The following is a 21,345-nucleotide window of genomic DNA, read 5'->3' as shown; positions in this document are numbered from 1 at the left end:
GCTGCAGTCGGAGAAGAGAAAACAGTGAGGATGAATTTCAAAATTTTCGATAAATTATTAATCCGTTATAAATCGTCTGCAACGATTTATTTTTACCGATAGAAAATTGTTTAGTATTTTTAACAGGTTATACCTGCTCCTGGATTATTGCTGATCGTGTTATTATTAATATCGCAGGAAATGCGATATTGATACAGCATTGTGTGCAATACAGCGATTGAGTATGTCAATACGTTCAACATTAAATCATAATGTGACGAGTTATCGAAATTTAATTGGTATTTGTGAACGTAAAATCTAGTTAAAAATAGCGTAAAGTATTTTTATTTGATAATTATTTGTACGTGGTTGGAAGGTCGATGGAGAATTTCTGGGTCTCGAATACAATTTCTATGCTATCGCTGTACTATCGTTGCACTATCGCTGCACTATCGCTGCACTATCGCTCGGATACCGTAGCTTTTTGTCTGACCATGGTTCGACGTATCTACTGCCGCACGCACGTTCTTTCGTACACGGTCAGAATTGCCCTAAGCCCGCGTAAGCTGCTTCTATATTTCCTGTTGCTTGTTCGCCGCTCCCTCGCAATGCACAAAACCCGGTTGGCTTACAGTTGATTCCATGCAAACAGCCAAATATAAACCGCAAACTGATTTCCCGCAAAGGGAACCACGTTCGAAAAAAAAATGGCTCGAGTTTAATGCACGCAATGCTGCAAACCGTAACGCCTTTGTCAGGCCCGTCGCTTTAAAAAACTTCACTTTTAACCGTATTCCCTTTCACGTTCCGCCAAATGATGATCATCGTTTTAAAACGTTTCATCCCGCTCGCCCGCGCCTCGCCTCCCACGGTTCCCGAAAAGTTCAATCAAATCGCATGGCGTTCAAAAATATTGTGTTTAAAGAATTATTCGGAAAAAATTTGGAACAATATCGTCGAAACACCGAACGAAGCATGAATGTATTTTCTCCGATTTTTTTAAACGAGCTCACTATATCCAGCATGTTCTTTCATAAACTGTAATAGGTGTTTGCTTCGTTTCAGAGGTTATACAGGGTGTCCCACAATTATTATAACAGCCGAAAATGAGGGGTAGCTGAGGTCATTTGAAGTAACTTGCAACAAAAATGCAATCTTCGGCTTTGTTTACGAGTTATTAACGGAAAACACTGACCAATGAGAAGGCCGATCATTTTAAGATTTTGTTCTCGAACAGTATGTTAAACGGGGAAGTTCGTTTCCGAGCATTCGAACTGCATCCACGAGATCCGAGAAGGTTGGAGGCGCACAGATGCGCGTAACGACTGTGAGGAACCGAGAAACTTCACTGTTTACGGAGCGTATTATCTACATTAGCTTTATTAGGCGATACGCCGATGGCGCGGCGCGGCTCGGCGTATCAAACGACCCCTCGGAATCTTGGCCTACAGGGAGCTCAGAAATGTGTGTACACCTCCCGGCCGTTTATTCTGCCAACACAGCGGTTTCTAATCGCATTACCGTATTTTGGCCCCTATCGTTCTGCCGGGTATCTATTGCCCCGTAATCCGTATCTTCGGCCCGATGATGGGATTAAGATATTAATACCAGTACCGTTCGATTCCTAGCCGACTCGAATACTTATTAATACGAAACTTCCGGCTCTCGATCGCCGTACTTTCCAATCACATTTCCCGTTCGTTCGGTGCCACGAATTATAGCAATTTCTCACAGAAATGTTTGGTGGTCGGAATCGAAACACGCAGATCCGAGAATACTAAGTCGCGATAGGACACGATTCTTCGGGCATCGCGGCTTGTTTTTTAGAGAAACTCGAGACAATCGGCGAAAAATAATTTAACTACTTTATTTCGAACTTTTTGCCACGATTTGGAGGCAATTCGGAGGCCAGGTGCCACGATTCGAAGACAATTCAAAGGCAATTCAGAGGCCACGTGGCACGATTCGAAGACAATTCGAAAGCAATTCGGAGACCACTTGCCACGATTCGAAAACAATTCGAAAGCAATTTGGAGGCCACGTGCCAGGATTCGAAGACAATTCGGAGGCCACATGCTAGTATTCGAAGGCAATTCGGAGGCCACGTGACACGATTCGAAGGCAATTCGGAAGCCAGATGCCACGATTCGATGAAAATTAGTCGCGTATAGCTTGGCGAAACGAACAATTTCCTGTTTTGTCATACATATAGAACTGACAATATGTATTTTTCTTGTTACAGGTGCAAAGAACCGGGAAGGTATATGAAGGATCTTCCGCCCACGGCAGTGATAATATGCTTCCACAACGAAGCGTGGTCAGTATTGTTAAGGACGGTTCATTCGGTGCTGGACAAATCGCCGGAGCATTTGATCCAAGAGATCATCTTGGTGGACGATTACTCCGACATGCGTAAGTCACCGAGCCGCCGCTAACGTTTAAACGTTTTGAATATAACCACAATCGTACGGAACGCCGCTGAATCATGCTCGACGATCGACTTTAGTTCCCGATCGAGCGGTTCGAAGCTAAAAGAAGACACGCGGATCAATTGAAATCCAACGGTTCCTATAAATTACAATGAATCGGAATGGATTCAAAAAAAGTCTCGACATCGACTTCGATCCGACTTCCACGAGTGCCCCCCGGCGCGCATCGATGAACAACATGAAACACAATGTACCGAAATAGTGCGAGCGCGCTTTGTGCTCGCATCGCGACGCGTTTTTTCTTTCGATTTCGTTCGATTATTCCGCGGGGAGGGGAACTCCGCGTCAAGGATCGACGAGGACAAAGTCCGAATAGAAGAGTTTCGTTATGCGGTAATAATAGTTGCTCGACCGAGCAAGCCCGTCCCTATTCAGCCCGGTGATTCGTTATCGCGTCGGTGCCGGGGTTCTGTAGCTCCGCGATAGATCGATTAATCGCGATCCATCTCCAGCGTGTGGAGCGGGCTCCGCGAGCACCGTAACGATCGGGTCAACGTGAATAGAAGGGAAAGCTTTCGCCGACATGTTTCGCGTGTACTCGGGAAATTCCGACAGGTTGATACATGCCAACGACGCCGACACGTTGATACCTTTCCACGGACTTCCGTTCGTTCGCTCGTTCGTTCGTTCGTTCGTTCGCTTCCGCCCCCGCATGATAGTCAGATTTGCCTGCGTTTGACGCGTGAACTTCAACGCCGAGGGGCCGAGGTTTATTGGGCAATTATTTCTTTTCCCTTCGTTAGGGAATCGTCGAGTTAAAGAAAATCACGTGTTGAAGGAAATCTCGCTCGACTCGGTTATCTCGGATTATTCGATGTATTCGAATAATTTCAAGATTATTAGGCAATTATTTTTCTTCCCTTTCGTTAAGGAATCGTTGAGTAAAAGAAAATCACGTATTAAAGGAAATCTCGCTCTATACTCCATTATCTCGGATTATTCGATGTATTCGAATAATTTCGAGATTATTAGGCAATTATTTTTCTTCCCTTTCGTTAAGGAATCGTCGAGTTAAAGAAAATCACGTGTTAAAGGAAATCTCGCTCGACTACGTTATCTCACAGTATTCGATATTAGCGAATAATTTCAAGAATGAGAATTATTTCGATACAAATCATCATCTAAAAAATGACGCGATCGCTCGAAGCCACGGTGTCCTCGAGGGCGCCCAGACCTTATTAATACACTCGAGGGTTGAGGGGCCAGATAACCGGCAGGAGTCGCGTGTAACGAAGGGCGAAGAAAAATAAAAATCGCAACGGAAAGGCTGGCGAGATTAACCCTTGACAGGGAATAGGGGATGGTGTGGTGTGGCGGAGGCGGCATGGCGCGGAGCCCGTGAAAATCCCCTTAAAAGCTCGAGATAAGCTTCCGCGTCTGGCGGAAGTGCGGCTCATAAACATGGCTACCAACACCATAGACAGCACCTGGCGTGTCCTATTACAAGCCGACTGATTGTTTTATCATAGGAACGACACAATAAGCTCCTCTCGCCGTCTCGCGCGCTACTTTTTATCCGCTTCGAAAGCCGGCGTTGTCGCGCGGCCGTGAGAAAAATGTCCGACGGACGTATTCGAGCGGAAACTTTTTAGCCGCTTCTGAAATTTCGTGCGACGATGCGTGGCATTTCTTGTATCCGTTTATTTCGGCGGAATCTTCTTAGTCGCGCGCATCGACTATCGTTTCTTTCGTAATCAGTTTCCGGCAGAGAGTAATTTCGATGCGAATCGATGCGCGGGAAATAATCGATTCGAGCTATTAATTTGTAATCTAGCGAAGATTTTCGATGGAAATCGGGCGCGGAAACGCCGCGTAAATGCAGTCGGCGAATACGTTGAAAGAAACCATTAACGGGGACTCCGATAACAAAGTGAATAAATACTTTCAGCGATGATTTCCGTTCCCCTCTCCGTTCTCCTCTTTTAATGGCAGATTTTGTGCGCGATTAAAAGCCGGCGAATTCTACGGGGAACGGGTTCTTTGTCCGAATCGAAACATTTATTTCTCGTATATAATGACGTGCCGCCGTGATCGCGAAAGAATTAGTAATTGGCAAATAGTGTTCAACGATCCTGAACATGACGCGGGCCGTCGCGCGACAGGTCGTCGATGTACCGGTTCAGACATTGAATTTTAATTAAACCGTTCCGTGTACGATTCTCTTTTGGTGCACTCTCGGTAACGCGATTTTAATGAATTTTTGTATCAAGTGCGTTATTAAAAGTCCGGTCAAACAAAAGAGGATCGTTCGGCCGTTTCGGAAAAAAAATCGAACGAAATAAAACAGCGCCGCGGCGTGTCCGGGGCAGCGTCGCATCGTCGCATCGTCCAGTTTCCGTCGTTCGAACGATTCGCGCGTCCTTCCGCGCGCGGCAATCGACGCGTTCGTTATCAAAACGACGCCGACGGTCTCTCGAAAATCCCTTTATATTATCCGCAGTTAAACTAAGCTCCTCGGATAGGAGCCCTCGTGAAATAAGGTTTTAGCGTGGCTGTCCCAAGCGAAGAATAAATCCTCGGTGACTGCTAATTATTGCTAATCCCGTGTAATCGGTAGCCGTGATTTGTTCGATACGAAAATTTATCGCGAACGGGAAATCTTCGTTTCGCCTAAATAACTTAGATCGATCCTTGCAGCTGCGCTTTTCATTTATGCGCGAACTCGACGGCTCATTGTTATTTAGAGATGGCGCGATTCGTTAGACATTCTTACGCCAATTTAACACGAAACCGATCGATTCGATCTTGTTTAAATCAATAAGATTTGTTGACAATCGCTGCTGTATATAAATTTAAAATTGTTTATTAAACTTAACGATATCCTTTTAATACGGTAAAGTTTATTAAACTCAACTGTATCCTAACAAACGTTTGGCAAATAAAATTGGTTGTCGCGTTCGATAAAGAAATTGTGCCGAAAGAAAAGTCGACGAATAAAATTGCCTAAAATTGCCTAAAATTGATTTGCTCGAATGGAATTTCCAGCTCACCTGCAACGCCAGCTGGAGGACTATATGATGAACTACCCGAAGGTGCAGATCATTAGGGCGCAAAAACGCGAGGGCCTTATTAGGGCGCGTCTGTTAGGGGCGGCAGCCGCGAAAGCTCCTGTGCTGACATACCTGGACAGCCATTGCGAATGCACGGAGGGCTGGCTGGAGCCACTTCTCGATCGAATCGCGAGGGATTCGACGACGGTCGTGTGCCCCGTGATCGACGTGATCGACGACACCACGCTCGAATATCACTGGCGTGATTCGGGCGGCGTCAACGTGGGCGGTTTCGATTGGAATCTCCAAGTAAGTGAAATTCCCCCCGCTGAGCCGCGCGCTGTTATGTCGCCATCAGAAAATAATTTCATACCCGGGGGTCGTTCACTGCGAAACTATGCCCGGAATTGTCGTGTCGGATGCAAGAAATGTCCCAGTTTCCAAAGGAAATTTCGCCGGGAAATTTCGCCAAATATTATGATCCCGGGTGTTCTGTGTACGCAGCGAACTTCCTTCGAAACTATTTGCAATATCCAGTATCTTAACGTTCGTCTTTCGGGACCTTTTTCATTTAATTCGTGCGGCTCCGCTCGTATTTCAAGTCGGAATCGAATAGAATTCGTCTCACGATGTAGCACAAACGCGTGGAATCGTGCATTGAAATTATGCCGACTCCGTTTCGCAACGAAATGGTGTTTTTAAAATGAATTCAGAGCACGAAGAATCGAGGAACCGGTCTACGACGAAGAGAAATATTATTTAATATTTTGCCTTTGAGATTTTATATTTGCAATTTAATCCGAACGTCTGTCTTCTTATTCCCCCGGTGCCTGTTCATTAATTCGTTGCTAATTTCGTTCAGAAACATCGGTTCTACGTATACCGGGGAAGCTCGAAGTTAACCAAGCTCTTCCGCGAAGAATTATCATTGATATGAATATTTTGTCTTTAGCCGGTGCGAGGAAATTCTCCGTTGAAAAAGTTTTTAATAATGTGCGCATTAAAATGTGCGAGAAGGCGACTCTCGCGGAGCTACTGCGAAGCGAAATTAAGTAAAAATGTTTTATTCAGCAGCGAAAGGGTGACACAGGATCGTGTTCTGTCAGGCACAGCAACTTGCTAGATCATTATTTTAAAAAGTCTGACAGCTTTAATAAAAGCTTCTAGAGCGCGCGCGCATATTTCCAGGCTTTTCGGTTCGCTTTGTGATATCCGCTAAATGAAATTAAATCAGTGCCATTACTTTGCTAAACAGCTACGGGGAGGTGAAATTTTATAAATCCGGCTTAAACCGTTCAACGAGGCATCCGAACTCGGGGCGCGCGTATTTAGAACGAAATTCGAACTTAATATCGGTTATAGGATGCATTAAGCTTTCACGGATTTTCGATAATCGAGCTGCGACGATTATAAACGAAAATTCTGCAAGATAACCGTCGGAGTGTCGCGGCGAGTATAATAAAAATTTCGCGGCGCTCTCATGGTCTGTTAATTTGTTACCAGTTCAATTGGCACGCGGTACCAGAGAGGGAGAAAAAGAGACACAAAAATCTCGCGGAACCGGTGTGGTCGCCGACCATGGCCGGCGGCCTCTTCTCGATAGATCGAGCTTTCTTCGACCGCCTTGGCACGTACGACAGTGGTTTCGACATTTGGGGCGGCGAAAATCTCGAGCTTTCGTTCAAAACCTGGATGTGTGGAGGTACGTACACGATATCGTAAAAACAGTTCCCAAGAAATTGACGGGAACGAACGAACGAACCAGAATTTTCCCACGGAAAGTGGGAAAGCGTCCTAGGCATCTAGGACCGTAAGAACTCCGTTGCTACTACATAAAAACTAGCCAAAATATGAAACACGTGAAAAGCAAGGAAAATCATAAAATGCACATAAAGTAGCTAAAATATGAAACGCGTAAGAAAGACTATTCCACTTTCTCTCGAATTCAATTTATTTAATCCCCGAGTGAACTCGAAAAGTGCAGCTTGAGCAACTTATTTAACGTCGATCGACTCGCTTAATTGTTCTCTAAATGAGAAACAATTTTTTCTTTCAAAATACACCGAGATAACAGAGAATCGTTTGAATTTGCTTCGAACAAGCATTTGCTTGAAATTCAGTCAGAAAATATTAATAGTACAATTACCTGAACGGTACGCAACGGTGACAAATAATTTGCTCTCCTGTAACAGTCCATAGACAATATTTGCGCCACGCCTTCGGTAGTTTAAGACTTTCATTTCCCTCCGTATAATCGTGAAAGAAAGCCCTTGTTCGGCTGCGATAGTCTTTCGACAATATTTATTCAGGTTCTTCGGTAATTTAAGACTTTCATTTCCTTCCTGAAAATCAACGAGGGAAGAAGAAGCCTTTGTTCAGCTTTTGCAATCTATGTAAGGATATATTTATCCAAGATCTTCAATAATTTAACGCTTTCATTTCCTGCCTTTAATTCGTTCTTTCCGTCCTTTAATTCAACACTTCCTGGAATGTGTGCTGATATCACGCTTTCAGGCTGTGTTAATCACAGCACTTCCGCCGAACGATTTTCACGTTTTAAAGCTACATTCTGCTTTTACTATTTTACTTGTAAGATAATCGATACGCATTTACGCACGCATTGTTCAGTTACGTTTCTTTAATTTTCGACCAAATGGACAAATATTTTAGACTGAATAATAAATCGATAGCATAACGAGGTAATCGAACCGCGCGCGATAATATTTTCAGAAATTTCGCGCAGGTTTTCGATAGCATAATCCCAGCCCTAAACTTATCCTGCCGGTCACACGAGACACGTTCGAGACCCTTTCACCGACACCGACATCATTACGATAAAGCAGCGAGTTCAATTTCGCCATTCCTGCGAGACGTCCCGTTAGAGTCATGTTCAGCGTTTAAACAGTTTAGCGAGCTCTGCAGAAGAAGCGTAACGATACCTCATCCCCCCATAAAATCCAAACGCAATGATCGGTGGACGGTTGTTCGGGCGGGTCTAAGGACGCCGTTAAACTGCATCAAGCCTGGAATGCAGTTCCAGCAATCCAATCTAGCTCGACGTAAATCCACATCAGGTTGTAATCCCTCTCGACAACCAATAACGCTTTCGCCTCTTCGGCCTTGGCGGCAGCGGCGATTTTTGCCCCCGGGAGCCCAGCCTGGATACCCCGAAAAGCTTAAACCGGGAAACAGCGACGGGATCACGGAGTCGCTCCCACCAATCCGGACCTTGGTGTAACCCGGTCTGGGCTCGGCTCGGCGCGGCCCGACTCGGCGCCGGTTATTTCCGGTTTGCTGCCGAATAAACCTGTTTCGCCGGGCAATCAGCCGTCCCCGTTCCGCGGGAAACGTACGAATGAAATTCGACTTGCGGTTCCAGGCACCCTGGAGATCGTGCCGTGCTCGCACGTGGGCCACATCTTCCGGAAACGTTCGCCGTACAAGTGGCGCAGCGGCGTGAACGTGCTCAAGAGGAACAGCATAAGGCTGAGCGAAGTGTGGCTAGACGAGTACGCCAAGTACTACTACCAGAGGATAGGTCACGACAAGGTGAGCACTTCTGCCGCAAGCAACCTTTTTCAGAAAGCCCGTTCCCGCCCACGCATCTGCCGCCCCTCCGTCACCCTATCCTCCTCCTCCTCCTCCTCCTCCTCCTCCTCCTCTCCGACTCGTCATCTTGATTTTCCTTCTTCCGGCTTCCTCCAGACGGATTACGCCGTAGCTACGTATGCTCTTTCCCTGAAAAAGACCGCCGATGGAAAGAGAAATGGTTACTTTGCGAAACTGAAGTTTCCCTTATCGGCCCCGGGGATCCATCGTTTTCGCTTCCCGGAAGTCGTCGGATTTCTCAGGACCGACTTCCGAATTCTTTCAATTCGATTCGGCAGATTTTTAAGTCGAGGCTACGCGCACTTGCTGTGCTTCGGTCGTTTTGTTGTTCGCGAAATCATTGAAATTTGTGTATCTGGCTTAGCGTGGTTTAAAGAGGGCATTGAGGTGGATGGAGCGAATGATCAATTTCTCTTTCTTAACGGTCTTTGTATTCGATTGTTTGGTATAGATTCATGTACAAGGAACGGAGGATGGACTTGAGAACCCATTGCTTTTAACCCTTTGCACTCGAAGCCGTTTTAACTGTAAATCTAAAATAATTTTTCAGACTTACAGTATCTCCATTTTACTGGACAAAGTGCATTTTATGCATACGAAATTGAGTCTCGTGATTCATACAGCAGTTACACTTTTAATAATGTTTAGAATTTAAGCTTCGATAATATAAAAATGACCTTAGAACGTGATATAACGATTTTAGTGGTGCCTCAGGGTCACCACTCGAGTGCAAAGGGTGCAGAATTAATTCAATGCACTTGGAAACGAGATGTCGCGTTCTAATGAAGGAAACGACGTTCTAGCGTGTTCAAATTACGTTCTGAAACATCTGATATTCCCAATAGCATTACTCCAAATGACCTCAGGAATTACCCTTTTCCGTGTGGTTATCATAATTATCTTATTATCATAATTATTTCTATAATTACCTGTGTGCGATACTCGCACTCGATATTACAACAAGGCTGGTCCAAAACCAGCCTAAACGTTTCATCGTTGCGTCTATAAGATAATAAATAAAACAGCTGCTTCTCCTCGAATGCCACGCGTCTTTAGCCAAATGAGCGGATCGGTCCCCCGCGAAGCAGAAAATTGAAGACCGCGTTCGCACCGCCGGAAAATGCCCGTAATTTCGCGGCAGTGGATCGTAACCCTTCCATTAAGGCGGCATCAAATCCCCGATCTCCGGCAACAACAAGGTTGCCGCCAGTGGGCAATATAGTTTTTTTGTTGTTGTTCGTTAATCGTATCTCGCGCGGTCGTGAAACGATCCCGCCGTGGCCGGGCCGGGGCGAGCACTTGTGTTTCCATTTGCGTGTGATTTTATTGGGTCGGCGGATCGGAGCGAGCCGGGTCGCGCGTTCGTCGGGGAACAGTTACGATAAGGGATGACGATAACCACGGCCGATGATGGAGAGTGGCGTAGACCGAGACTAGTCGTAAAAAGGGGGAGGGTCATAAACGTGGCGAGCACTCTTCGGGATCGCTCGCGTGTCCCGGCTTTCTTGAAAGACGCTTCTTTTATCCCCCGGTCATAACGATCTATCCTTTATCCTGGCAGCTTGTCCGCCTGCGACGGGAACCGATCGGGCAAGCGGAATGATAGGATAAAAATAAATCGTTTCCGGCGCGCACGTCAAATTATAGCGCCCCGGAACAAGTGCCACTCTCTGGACCTTCTTCGACGATATTTTGTAAAGGGGACGACCGGCTGGACAGCGTGTTTCGATTCTCTGGGCGGACCGGATGCTCTCGACCGGCACCCGTGTGCCGGAAATTTCGATTTTTCATTCCGTTTGTTATTGCTATTTATTGCGCTCCATTTTATACGGCCGATGATTAGCAGGCTGCGGATCTTTGTGCAAAATTTTACGCACCGATTGCAAAATATCGGTGCCGATTCGATTTTCTGCTCCAGTAATTTCAATATGTTGAAATTAGTGCATCGGCGTTCTTAGTTCGAGCGCATAAAAACCGTTGAATACTTATTGGATTCAATGGCTACGTTCGCGAAGCTATTTTACGTTGCTCCGTGCAAATAAAAAGCATACGTTTATTCCGATTTTTAGCAATCTTTATGATAATATGCGATCCAATACGGTCCGCTGAATACAAAATTAAGAAATTTCGAACGAATCGAAATTACAGACTAAATGGTATTAACTGGTACCAATAATTAATCGGGCTTGGAAACAAAAATCGACAATTTGGGAAGGGAAGATACGATTATTCGAGCCTTCCACCTCGTTAATAATTGTTGGTTGATACTTGTTGGCAATCGACAATTATAAAAATGAGCCGCGAGGCTCGAATATTCTCTTCTCTTCCGAAATTGTTCATTTTTGTTTACCAGCCGAAGAAAAATTGGGCAGAATTGACCGTAGCTCGTCCGCGGCAGCGGCTTCTTTTTTCGAAAACGAAGCGCCGGATAAAGATATATGGTTCTACGCTCGTGATTTATTTTGTCATGCATGATAGGACGGGAAACTCGATTTTCTACCAATAGATTCATGGCTGATACGTCAGTCATATTTTTCGTACAAGCAATTACGTTTAGGTACAACCTTTTCCGAGTCGAACAGCGCGATACGTCCGGGACTTGTCAATTCTAAATCGCCGGCGTTTTAGTTCGAGCTGCAACCGAATCCCGCCATTACAAATGAATCAGTTTCGAACGTTTCCATCGGAGTTATTATACAAGGTTTGCGGTAGATTGCTATTTCGCAGCTTGCGTTACACTGATAGTTCGATTACACACTCCGCCGCCGGTTCTGCATCGAGGTAGCATTATATGTATTGTACAAATTAGGATCACACCGTAGCGAGTTCCTAATTGTATCAGCGTAATTGTTCACTCGGTGATAGGATAATCGTTGTTCCGTTTGAAAAATTTATCTGTAACTCGTAGATCGATTCTGGATATTCCAGATATTTCACCGCACATTATCGAACGTCGATAAACGTTCTCTCTCGCCGAGTGTTAATTTATTTTCCTATAAACTTTCGTCCATAACTTCGCCCCGGGCGAATTATTCTTTATAAATAGTTTCTTCAGGTCGACGAGTGTAAACGAGAAAGCAATTTTTACAGCAAGATATTTTCGTGAAAATCGATAGCCAATTTGCGACATGTAGCCTCCTCGGATTTAAATAACTTAATACGATCTAACGAGAGATTTTCATCCTTCGAGATTCGCGTCATCCGCGGATTTATATTCTCCTCCGAGGTATAAAATTAAATTTAGTTAGACGGATTCGAGTCGTTAAAATATCTGAGACGCTGCTTCTCGCGTGTTCCTCGGACATTCGTTAATCGGGATCTTTTCAATTAAAGCCGCCGAAACGGTCGTGAAAATTCCGCGCGACGAGACAGACGCGAATAAAAGCCTGCTCGCGATGACGAGCCCTCGGGACGCGTAACAAAAGGAACTCCGCGACGCGTTGTATGATCGGCGAAAGATCGTCGAAGATTCGCCGCGCATCAGCCGCATAAATCGTCCTTTCACCCTGAACAAGTATCCCCATTATTCCACTTCGGGGCTCTAAACTCCGGTCCGTAAAAGGCTCCCTGTGTTTCTCCTCGCTCTTTATTTCTTCTCGGGTTTCCAGCCACCTTTTTTACGATTATATCTGCGAGTCCCCGATTCCCGGCGCCTTTAAATCCGTGCTCCCGGAAACGACGTTCCCTCCTATTTCCATCGTCGCCCGCTCTCCCTCTTCCTCCCCCGTTTAGCCCTGTTCGAATATCATAGCCGGTTTCGGCGTCCCCCCCAGTCCCCCGTCACCCGAAATTCCCGGACTTATGATCCGCAATTTACAGGGCAACTTCGGGGACGTATCGGACCGTAAAGCGCTGAGGAAGAAGCTCGGCTGCAAGTCGTTCAAATGGTACCTGGACAACGTTTATCCGGAGCTCTTCATACCAGGCGAGGCCGTGGCTTCCGGCGAGGTAAGGATTTACACGTGTACCACCGTCGGCCTCGTATCTTTTCTTCGCAGGTGAACGCTGCCGCCGCCGACGCCGCCGCCATTCGAATCGACCGGGGAGAGAGAACCGAGCGGGCCCATTCGTTTCTCTAACAACGTTATCCGCTACTTTGATCCATCAAGGTGTTGAGTTACCATCTAACCGGCTCGGAGGCTACCTCCGCCTGGCAGGATAAATGATCGAGAGGAGCTCTTCTCTCTCTCCTTTTCAACCGTTCTCGCCCGGTGAACAAACGCTTCTAATGTCTCCTCGAGGAGCTCTTCGAGCGACATCTTCGGGAGCTCTGTCATTATCGAGTGTTCCCCATGCTTCTTCTGTTCTATATCCGTTTCTGTAACGCGAACAAGCCCCGCCGTTCTAGGACCGTTTCGGCCTGTCTTACGGATGATCCTGGAACGCTCCAGATATTTTTATCTATTTATTTTATTTATTTATTTTACTTATAGGTCTTATTTATGTCCTTGTAATTTCTCTATAAAATTTTGACGGATTAACCCTTTGCACTCGAGTGGTGACTCCGAGGCACCGTTAAAATTGTTATTGTTATTGTTCCAAGATAATTTTTATACGATGAAAGCTTAGATATAAAAAGAATCGTTAAAAGTCTGACTGTTGTACGAGTCACAAAACTCGATTTTATGTGCATGAAATGTGCATGTAAAATGGAAATACTACAAGTCAGAAAAGTTGATTGAAATTTACAGTTAAAATGGCTTCGAGTGCAAAGGGTTGATAGTGATAGTTAATAATGGTAACGATGAAATAATGATCAAATGAAAGCAACAGCTGCAATTGCTAAATTTTCTCGTAAAAGAGAAGTATTAAAATTATATAAAATCATCGCGATGAAAAAGTCAACGTTGTTAGTACACGTGTTAGTTGTTTACGCGATCCTATGATTACCGAATGTCTTCTTCATTTCATTATTTATTCTTTAATTCATAGAATTCATAGATACGAACACGTTGCACTGTTTTCCTAAAAAAAAATTACAATCCGGTGATCCGTATAACGCAACCGGAACGACCCGAATACCCAAATGCATCGCGAAATGATTTGAAGAGGCTCGTCGATCATCTAAATCGACGAGATTACGAAACACGTTTCGGTTTCGAAGACCGTATCGCATCGTTTGGCATCGCGAACGAGGTCTGAATATAGATTCCCCCTAGAATCTAGATTATACATGCATAGATGTAGGTATCATGACCTTCTCGGGGTATAATCGCGGGACTCGCCGGTTGATTGCACGAGCATTGATCGATGATGATAAGCCCGCGTCAGAAAACAATGGCTTCGATCAGAAAACAATGACAGCGGCGATCGTAACGATCCCGATAGCGTCGCGTCGGCCGAAGGTTTGCGCGACATCCGATCGGAAATCGATTCAGCTCGATCGGCTCGTTGAAACGGTGGCTGCTCTCGACGAAGTTGGTAATCATTGGATAATGGAAGCGAATCGAATGTGGCCTCCGGGCTAAGACGCCTCCACCCTCGAGCCACTGTCGAGACTTTCGATTTCGATTCCGCGATTAAAACCCTCCCTACTTTGATTCTACGCCCCCGGGCTATTGTCCTTTAATCGTTTCTACGACTTTACCTACGTTTCCTTGGACAATTGTTCCCGGAACGCAAACAATCTTCGCAGTGTAATCGGAAGATTCCGTTACCTCTGCCTTCGGCCGACACTGTAGACTTTTTTACCCGTGACACCGATCCCTTCCACGCTCTTTTCCGATACGAGAGACGTGCTTGTTCCTGCGACAAGCAATTTTTTTTATCGTTACGTGCATTGATTAATTCATGTGGGAATTGTTCTTCGACCAGGCTGAAAACTTTCGGCAGTTTCGAGCAATGTTCGATCGGACATATTTTGAAGCGGATACAGCAATGATTCTTCGCAAAATTTTATTATATTTTAGAGTACAATTTTCTAGCAAAAGCAAAGGCGAGAGTAATAAAAGCCCGAAGTAGAAGCGGAATGTACGCGATCAGACACGCCTTGCACTCTGTTCTCAAAATTTTTGCACTTTTGAACCATTATTCGGAATCGACAGAGGGTTCACACTTGCAAAATTACGCTTCACAAACGCCGTAGTATATTATTAACCCTTTGCACTCGAAGCTATTTCAACTGTAATTATAAAATCATTTTTCTAACTTACAGTATTTCTATTTTATACGACAAAATGCATTTTATGCACATGAAATTCATTCTTGGGACTCGCACAACAGTGCGAGTAATTATCTTAATAATTTTTTAAATATAAACTTTGTTAATATCAAAATAATCTTAAAAGGTAATATAACAAATTTTAGTGGCGCCTCAGTGTCACCACTCGAGTGCAAAGGGTTAAGAAAATAATGCATTATTTTCTTCGAAGATTCAGATTCTAAGATCTCGAGATTTCGGAATCGATCGAAGCTCCCGAAAAAGCTCGAGTCACGACAGACTCCGCCACTGCGATCCACAAAGATTTCCTACCGTTCAGGTAGCCGCTTTATTCCATTCACCGCGCGATATTTCACCTCGCAATTTCCCGAAAACAGTTGCACAGCTCGCGCGCTAAGAAATTTCAACGCGACCAGCCCTGAATATTCTCCGCACAGTAGGTAGATTCTCACGGTGAACCCGCGCGGTTCCACTGAAAAATATAGCACCCTGTAGTATCTGCGTGGTGCAGCGAATATCGGTGGCCGAGCGAAAGGAGAAAGGGCGAAAGGGTGGCCGGCTGCTAGAAATTTGATAAAAACCGGCTAAATATCGATGTCAGAGGTCCGGCGGCGATGGGGGAACGCGGAAACCACGGTTTCGGCTTTGCACGTTCCGCGATTGACAGTGCATTAATTCCGTTTCCATAGAGGATTCATGGGAAACGGCGATCAATCAAGTTTCGATTTATTTCCGTCGTGTCGCGACGCCGGCCGACGTCTGGCAGCCCTCTGTTCCGTTGCATTCGTAATTGCGAAATGATTGTCGAGCTTGTCGCCGATAATCTCGTGGCCCCGTGGCCTCCGGTGCTCCTACGGGTCATTACATTCTCGACCCCGTGTACGCGCACTTGATCGATGGCCGAGCTGTTCCCCGCGTTATCGAATTGTTGCGAGAGACCGTCGTTCGTTTCTTAATTCCGCCCAGCGCTCGCCGAAATGTACGCGAATGTACGCGACAGAACGTCTCCCCCTTTGCCTCGCCGCCGAGAGCTCGTTAGTCCAGTTATGGTTGTTGAGAAATTGACCGAGGAGTGTTTCGCTTCTGAATAGCATACATTTCGAAACTGTCGGCTACAGTAAATTCTCCCTAATTTCACCCTCAGCTTGTAAACAGAAATGGACAATCTGGAGAAAGGAGATGCGATTATTCGAGCCACGTGGCTTATTTTTAATGTTGCCGATCGTCGAGAGATGCCGTTTTTGTCTAATAGCTGAGGGAAAATTGGGGAGAATTTTTACTGTACTTGCGTAGATATTTATCAGATTGTGACCAATTTGTGCAATATCTCGAGCGATCGATTTTCTGCTGCAAAATCTTTAGAAATTGTTTGCCCCGTTTCGGAACTTTTTAAGCGGATTGCAATTACGATCAGGAAATCGTGGCAATAAGTACCGCATTATTTTCAGACGCAATCGGTTAATTTCTATTCGCGTAGGATCCGATGGTAATCGAACAGCGTGAAATCGAACAGCGTTTGTCTTCGGGAGACGTAGTAAATCAGAAATTTAATCCCGCCACGTGATTGCAGCCGGTAAATGAGCGGTGTTCGCAGAAACATCGGTATTAGTCGAATTACTTTCACGTGCCGTGGAGCGGGGAAATATTAATACCAGCAATTCGTTTATCTGATTTATTCGGACAAACAGTTCGCCCCTAAGAGAAAAATCGTCTCGGTCCTCGTGGAACGTGTCTGAAATATCGACGAGGCCACACGATTCGTATCGGCAATTAAATGCTGTGTAAGCTGCGATATCGCGTGAGCAAAATGTACACCGAACGGCCCCCTTTGTGCCCCCCTTTTTTTTCGCCGTTTCCCTTCGCGAGCAATTCATAACACTTTTAACGCTCAATTAACTTCTTCCATTTTTTTTTAGACGCCATTCTCGTAAACTAAAGTACAGGAACGGAGGGTTAAAGTGGCTCGAGCTAGGTACAGTTCCCGGCAAGAGAATGGGTTAACTATAATTTTATATCTAGTGTCTCTTGAAACACTTTGAGAAATTCGATTCTGTGGCTGATCTTAATAAATTGGGAATTTTAGACGACCGCTGCGAATGCGATTGATCAATAATTAACTAAAACCGGCGTACCTTGTTTGAAGATCTCCAAATTTCTATTACACTATTTCAATCGTAAATTAGGCTATTTTCTGTTATCCTCGAGTTCCACTATTTTTAATAAATTGCATTATACGTAAACATGCTTTAATTTGAAGGATTTCCAGAATTTTATAATATTCTTGATTCTCTATTCTTTTTTCATTCTTAATTTGTTTTTAATCAAATAGAAATAATCGTCAGTTTATTCGAAATTAATGTTCCAAAAGATTTACTTAAAAATTACCCAGATGCAGTTGCAGGATATTAATTTTTGGTGGAATATTTTTGAATCTTTTGCGATCGACTGTACCAAAAGAATAAAGAATTACACGTGTAGATCTGAAGCGCGCGTAAAGATAAGACTTTTATATGGACAATTTATATTTAACGTTGGTTCTATAGTTGTTTAACCTGACGCAGGAGTAACGTCGAATGAGACCGTCGTAGCAACCAGCGTCGTTAAAAATTGATCTCTCGGTGTTGCAATCGCGAAGTCTTTCCTAGTCTTACCCTTCTTTTACGTCTGCTCCCAGATCCTTGATAAATACACGGATTAAGGGCTTCCTGTTCGTACGTGAATTGCAGTATCACGCAACTTGGATATTTCGTGCTTTGCACTTAAACCCGTGTACCTCTACTCGAAATCCTCGCACGACATTGTAGAAGCCGGCTACTTTTCCTGCAAATCTAACTATTCAATAACATTTTTGGAATTATATGCATATGTTAGTCTTTCAATTATTCCGCATAATAAATTCGAACATAATAAAAATATAAATGTTTCCTCGAGTAATAAAAAAACGAACTCAGAAAATGAAATAATTTCTTCTTACTGTGTCTGAAAAATGCTGGTCATTTCTACTTGCTCCCAAAATCGACAATTCTATGCTAATTATATGATACTAATCATCAGAAGAATTCGTTCATTAACTTTGCAACACTGACATGACAGTTTTAGAAATGATAATTTCCGTATTAAATTCGCCGTGTCTGATCAATGCTTGCCGCTTCTACTTGCCTCAGACGTTCGCTGCGATAACGATCTCTTATTCTTTAATCGTTATGACGCAATTGCGAGCAATTAATCTCAATTTCAGTTTACAATTTGCGCACCACGACGCAAATATAAATATATGTTCGACGCAAGTATAAATTAATACACGTTTAATTAGTACAAGGGGAATTCTTATTAAGAAGATTGATCTCACGTCTCGTCCCACGTTTCCCTTGTTCATGATCGATTGCGACGCCTCCATAGAATCTCGCTTTAATCTACCATGATTTACACGTGTTTCGTTAGAAGCACCGTCGAGATGGAGGTCCATCAGTTTCCGTGTGACACGTTCGACCAAGATAAAGTGGAAATGAATTTTTCAATTACACACATTTGTTGCTTCGGAAAGTTCCCGTGAAACTAAACGAGAGAGAACCTTATTCTGCACTTCGATCCAAGTGGAATTGCATTATGTATGGTCGGACGTATTCCGACAACTAAACGATTATTTATACGTTTCCGAAACATCTGGAACGTTTATTAATCCCGAAACCGTTCCTTCCACTCCGACAGAGTGCTCCAGAACTTTAAACTTATTTTAGTCGAAATAAATATAGAATCTGCATTAGCCAAGAAATGGCTGCTTCGTTTCTTCATGGTATTTTCTGAAATGATCCGGACCAAATCGAAGTTCAATCGATTCGCCGGAATGTATATTTTTATTTCGAACGCCAAGCTCTATTTTGAGTTACTAGTTTATTCTTTCAATTCTTATTTTGATACACAGTAAGTAAAAGTCGTCCGTATTTGATCAGACTTTTATTAAGATCCTTTTATTTAGCTCCCTTATCTTTTTCTATAATTATTGTATCTAATAAAATAGTTAGCTTTGGAAAACTGTGTGTAATAGAAAAATTGTTTAGCCTCTTCTCAATTATTTGAATTGGTAAAATCGTTTACCTGTTCGAAGCACTAATTCGTGAAAACAACGAATGCGATGCTACAAAACTAAATTCATTCTCGGTCTAAATATTTCATTAGTTAGAAATAAAATGCAATCGCACCGAATTCATTCATAGCGAATAATCTGATTCTGTGTCACATATACACGAATATCTTCGAAGATTTTCCTTACCGTCGATTCTCGATCAACACGGATCGTTCTGTTTCCGAGAAAAATAAGGGAACCGTGGATCGTGATTTAACCGGTCGACAAAAGTGTCGCCCGTGGAGCGGCAGAAAAAAGGAAAGAGGTGTACAGGTTTGTCGGGGAAAGCATAAGTTTCGAGCGGTCTGACTGCTCGTCCAGGCGAAATTGTTATTTCGCATGCGGCGCGAACCGCATTCCGAAGCGCGCGCCCCGTGAAATGCTTCTTCGTGGAAATGTCCGGCCATCTTTTATGCTTTCTTCCTTTTTCCGGGTCCCGGCGAACCCTCCCCCGTTCGCCACTATTTACCCCGTTGTGCAAGGGCTTTCTGCAGTCACCGCCGAGAATGCCGGCGCGGCGCGGCGTCGCGTCGGTGCGCGCGAAGAAAAAATACGGCAAAACGCATTCCATTCCACGTTCGAATCGAGGCTGAGAGACTGCGGAGAATGCTCGTGCAGCCGGAAGAGGGTTGTGATCGATACGATTTCTATGTTATAACCCCGGACGAGTTGCTCTCGCAACTTCGCCGCGGAAGTCGACCGTTAATGCTCGCCCTCGCAGGGCCGCGCAATGGCGCCTCGTTGTTTCCCCACAATTCCGAAAATGTTGTTTCATTAATGCTTCCATCGAGCGAAGTTTTTATTCCTTCGTATGCTCGTATTTTCTTTTTTTTATCGGATATTTGAGGGATTCGTTAATATAAATTATAAGGGTAATATAATATGTAGTAATATAATATTATAATATATTATATTGTAATATTATATTATTACATATTATAATATGCTATAGTATTATATTACAATATATTACAATATTATATTATCCTTATAATTTATATTAATTAATCCCTCATATAATCCCTAATATAATATATTATTATTGTATTATTATACGTTATACAAAGTATGACGATATATAAGGAAATTATAAGGGTTTATACGGTGCGCTTTGGATCATTTATAAATTTATTCGACAATTTTATTGACGTCATATATTTCAAGACGTTTCTTCTAGACACGATGGTTTTTCTGTAGACCTGAACGAAAGTTCTGAAAATCTGCTGCAACGCGCCGAATCGCGTAACAATTTTGCTTTTGAAAGGCTATCAATTGCAGTCTGTTGTTCCGTTCGGCGAACGTGCCTTTAAACGAATCGAACGGATTTAATATTCGAAATATCCATTTATTTTACATAAAATTGTGTAGGAAATTGAGAGAAAAAAAGTATCGCATTCGCAACGCGGTCGAAAATTTTGATGTTACGTTCTTGGACATTTTATTTGTATCGAATCGGATACCACATACATGCACAGTTTCTTCTTCTCTAGACAAATTCTATAGCCCCAAAAATATGCGAGATATTTTATTAGAAAAAAATGTATTTTCCGGCGCGATTATCTCTACGATTAATTACGATCTGTTTACCGGTCTCCCGCGAACCCTATAATTAATGAATAATTAACGCGAGAAATAGAGCATAGAGGAAATAATGCTCGAACAATGGACGAAGCATGGTTCACCGGGCGAGAGCGTTTTCCCTCGAACAAAACTGGAATTTAGTGCTCCCGTTGAAGGGGGAAAAAATGACTCATAAAAATGGTTAAGTCCACATAGGATCCTCCGAGCCACTCTAATAAAGCTGACGTCGAGGTTCGAGTCGATGGACCACCCAGAATTATATCGGAACTATCGACGATAAATCACCAGTTTTTATTCTAGCTAGCTGCCGCCGCCACCGTCGTCGTAGTCGTCGTAGTCGTCCGTGACGACCACGACGACGACGACGACGACTAGGAAGAGGATGAAAGGGATGAAGATGCTAGCGTTGAAACT

At 43.9% G+C, this 21,345-nt stretch overlaps 1 protein-coding gene across 8 annotated transcripts in view; it reads left to right on the top strand.

Annotated features, from left to right (window-relative positions):
- The window catches only part of Pgant9 (polypeptide N-acetylgalactosaminyltransferase 9), a 285,663-nt gene that overhangs the window by 245,404 nt on the left and 18,914 nt on the right, over nt 1-21,345 (top strand). For all 8 annotated transcript variants that reach the window (XM_033467572.2, XM_033467569.2, XM_076521049.1 and 5 more), the window contains 5 exons: nt 2,222-2,391; nt 5,454-5,767; nt 6,962-7,160; nt 8,838-9,007; nt 12,887-13,015. In XM_033467572.2, coding sequence (XP_033323463.2) covers nt 2,222-2,391; nt 5,454-5,767; nt 6,962-7,160; nt 8,838-9,007; nt 12,887-13,015 — 982 coding nt within the window. The remainder of the gene's footprint in view (nt 1-2,221; nt 2,392-5,453; nt 5,768-6,961; nt 7,161-8,837; nt 9,008-12,886; nt 13,016-21,345) is intronic.

The sequence above is a fragment of the Megalopta genalis genome, chromosome 4, assembly GCF_051020955.1.
Source record: "Megalopta genalis isolate 19385.01 chromosome 4, iyMegGena1_principal, whole genome shotgun sequence".
NCBI lineage: Eukaryota > Metazoa > Arthropoda > Insecta > Hymenoptera > Halictidae > Megalopta > Megalopta genalis.
This window is presented reverse-complemented; position numbering and strand designations above follow the sequence as displayed.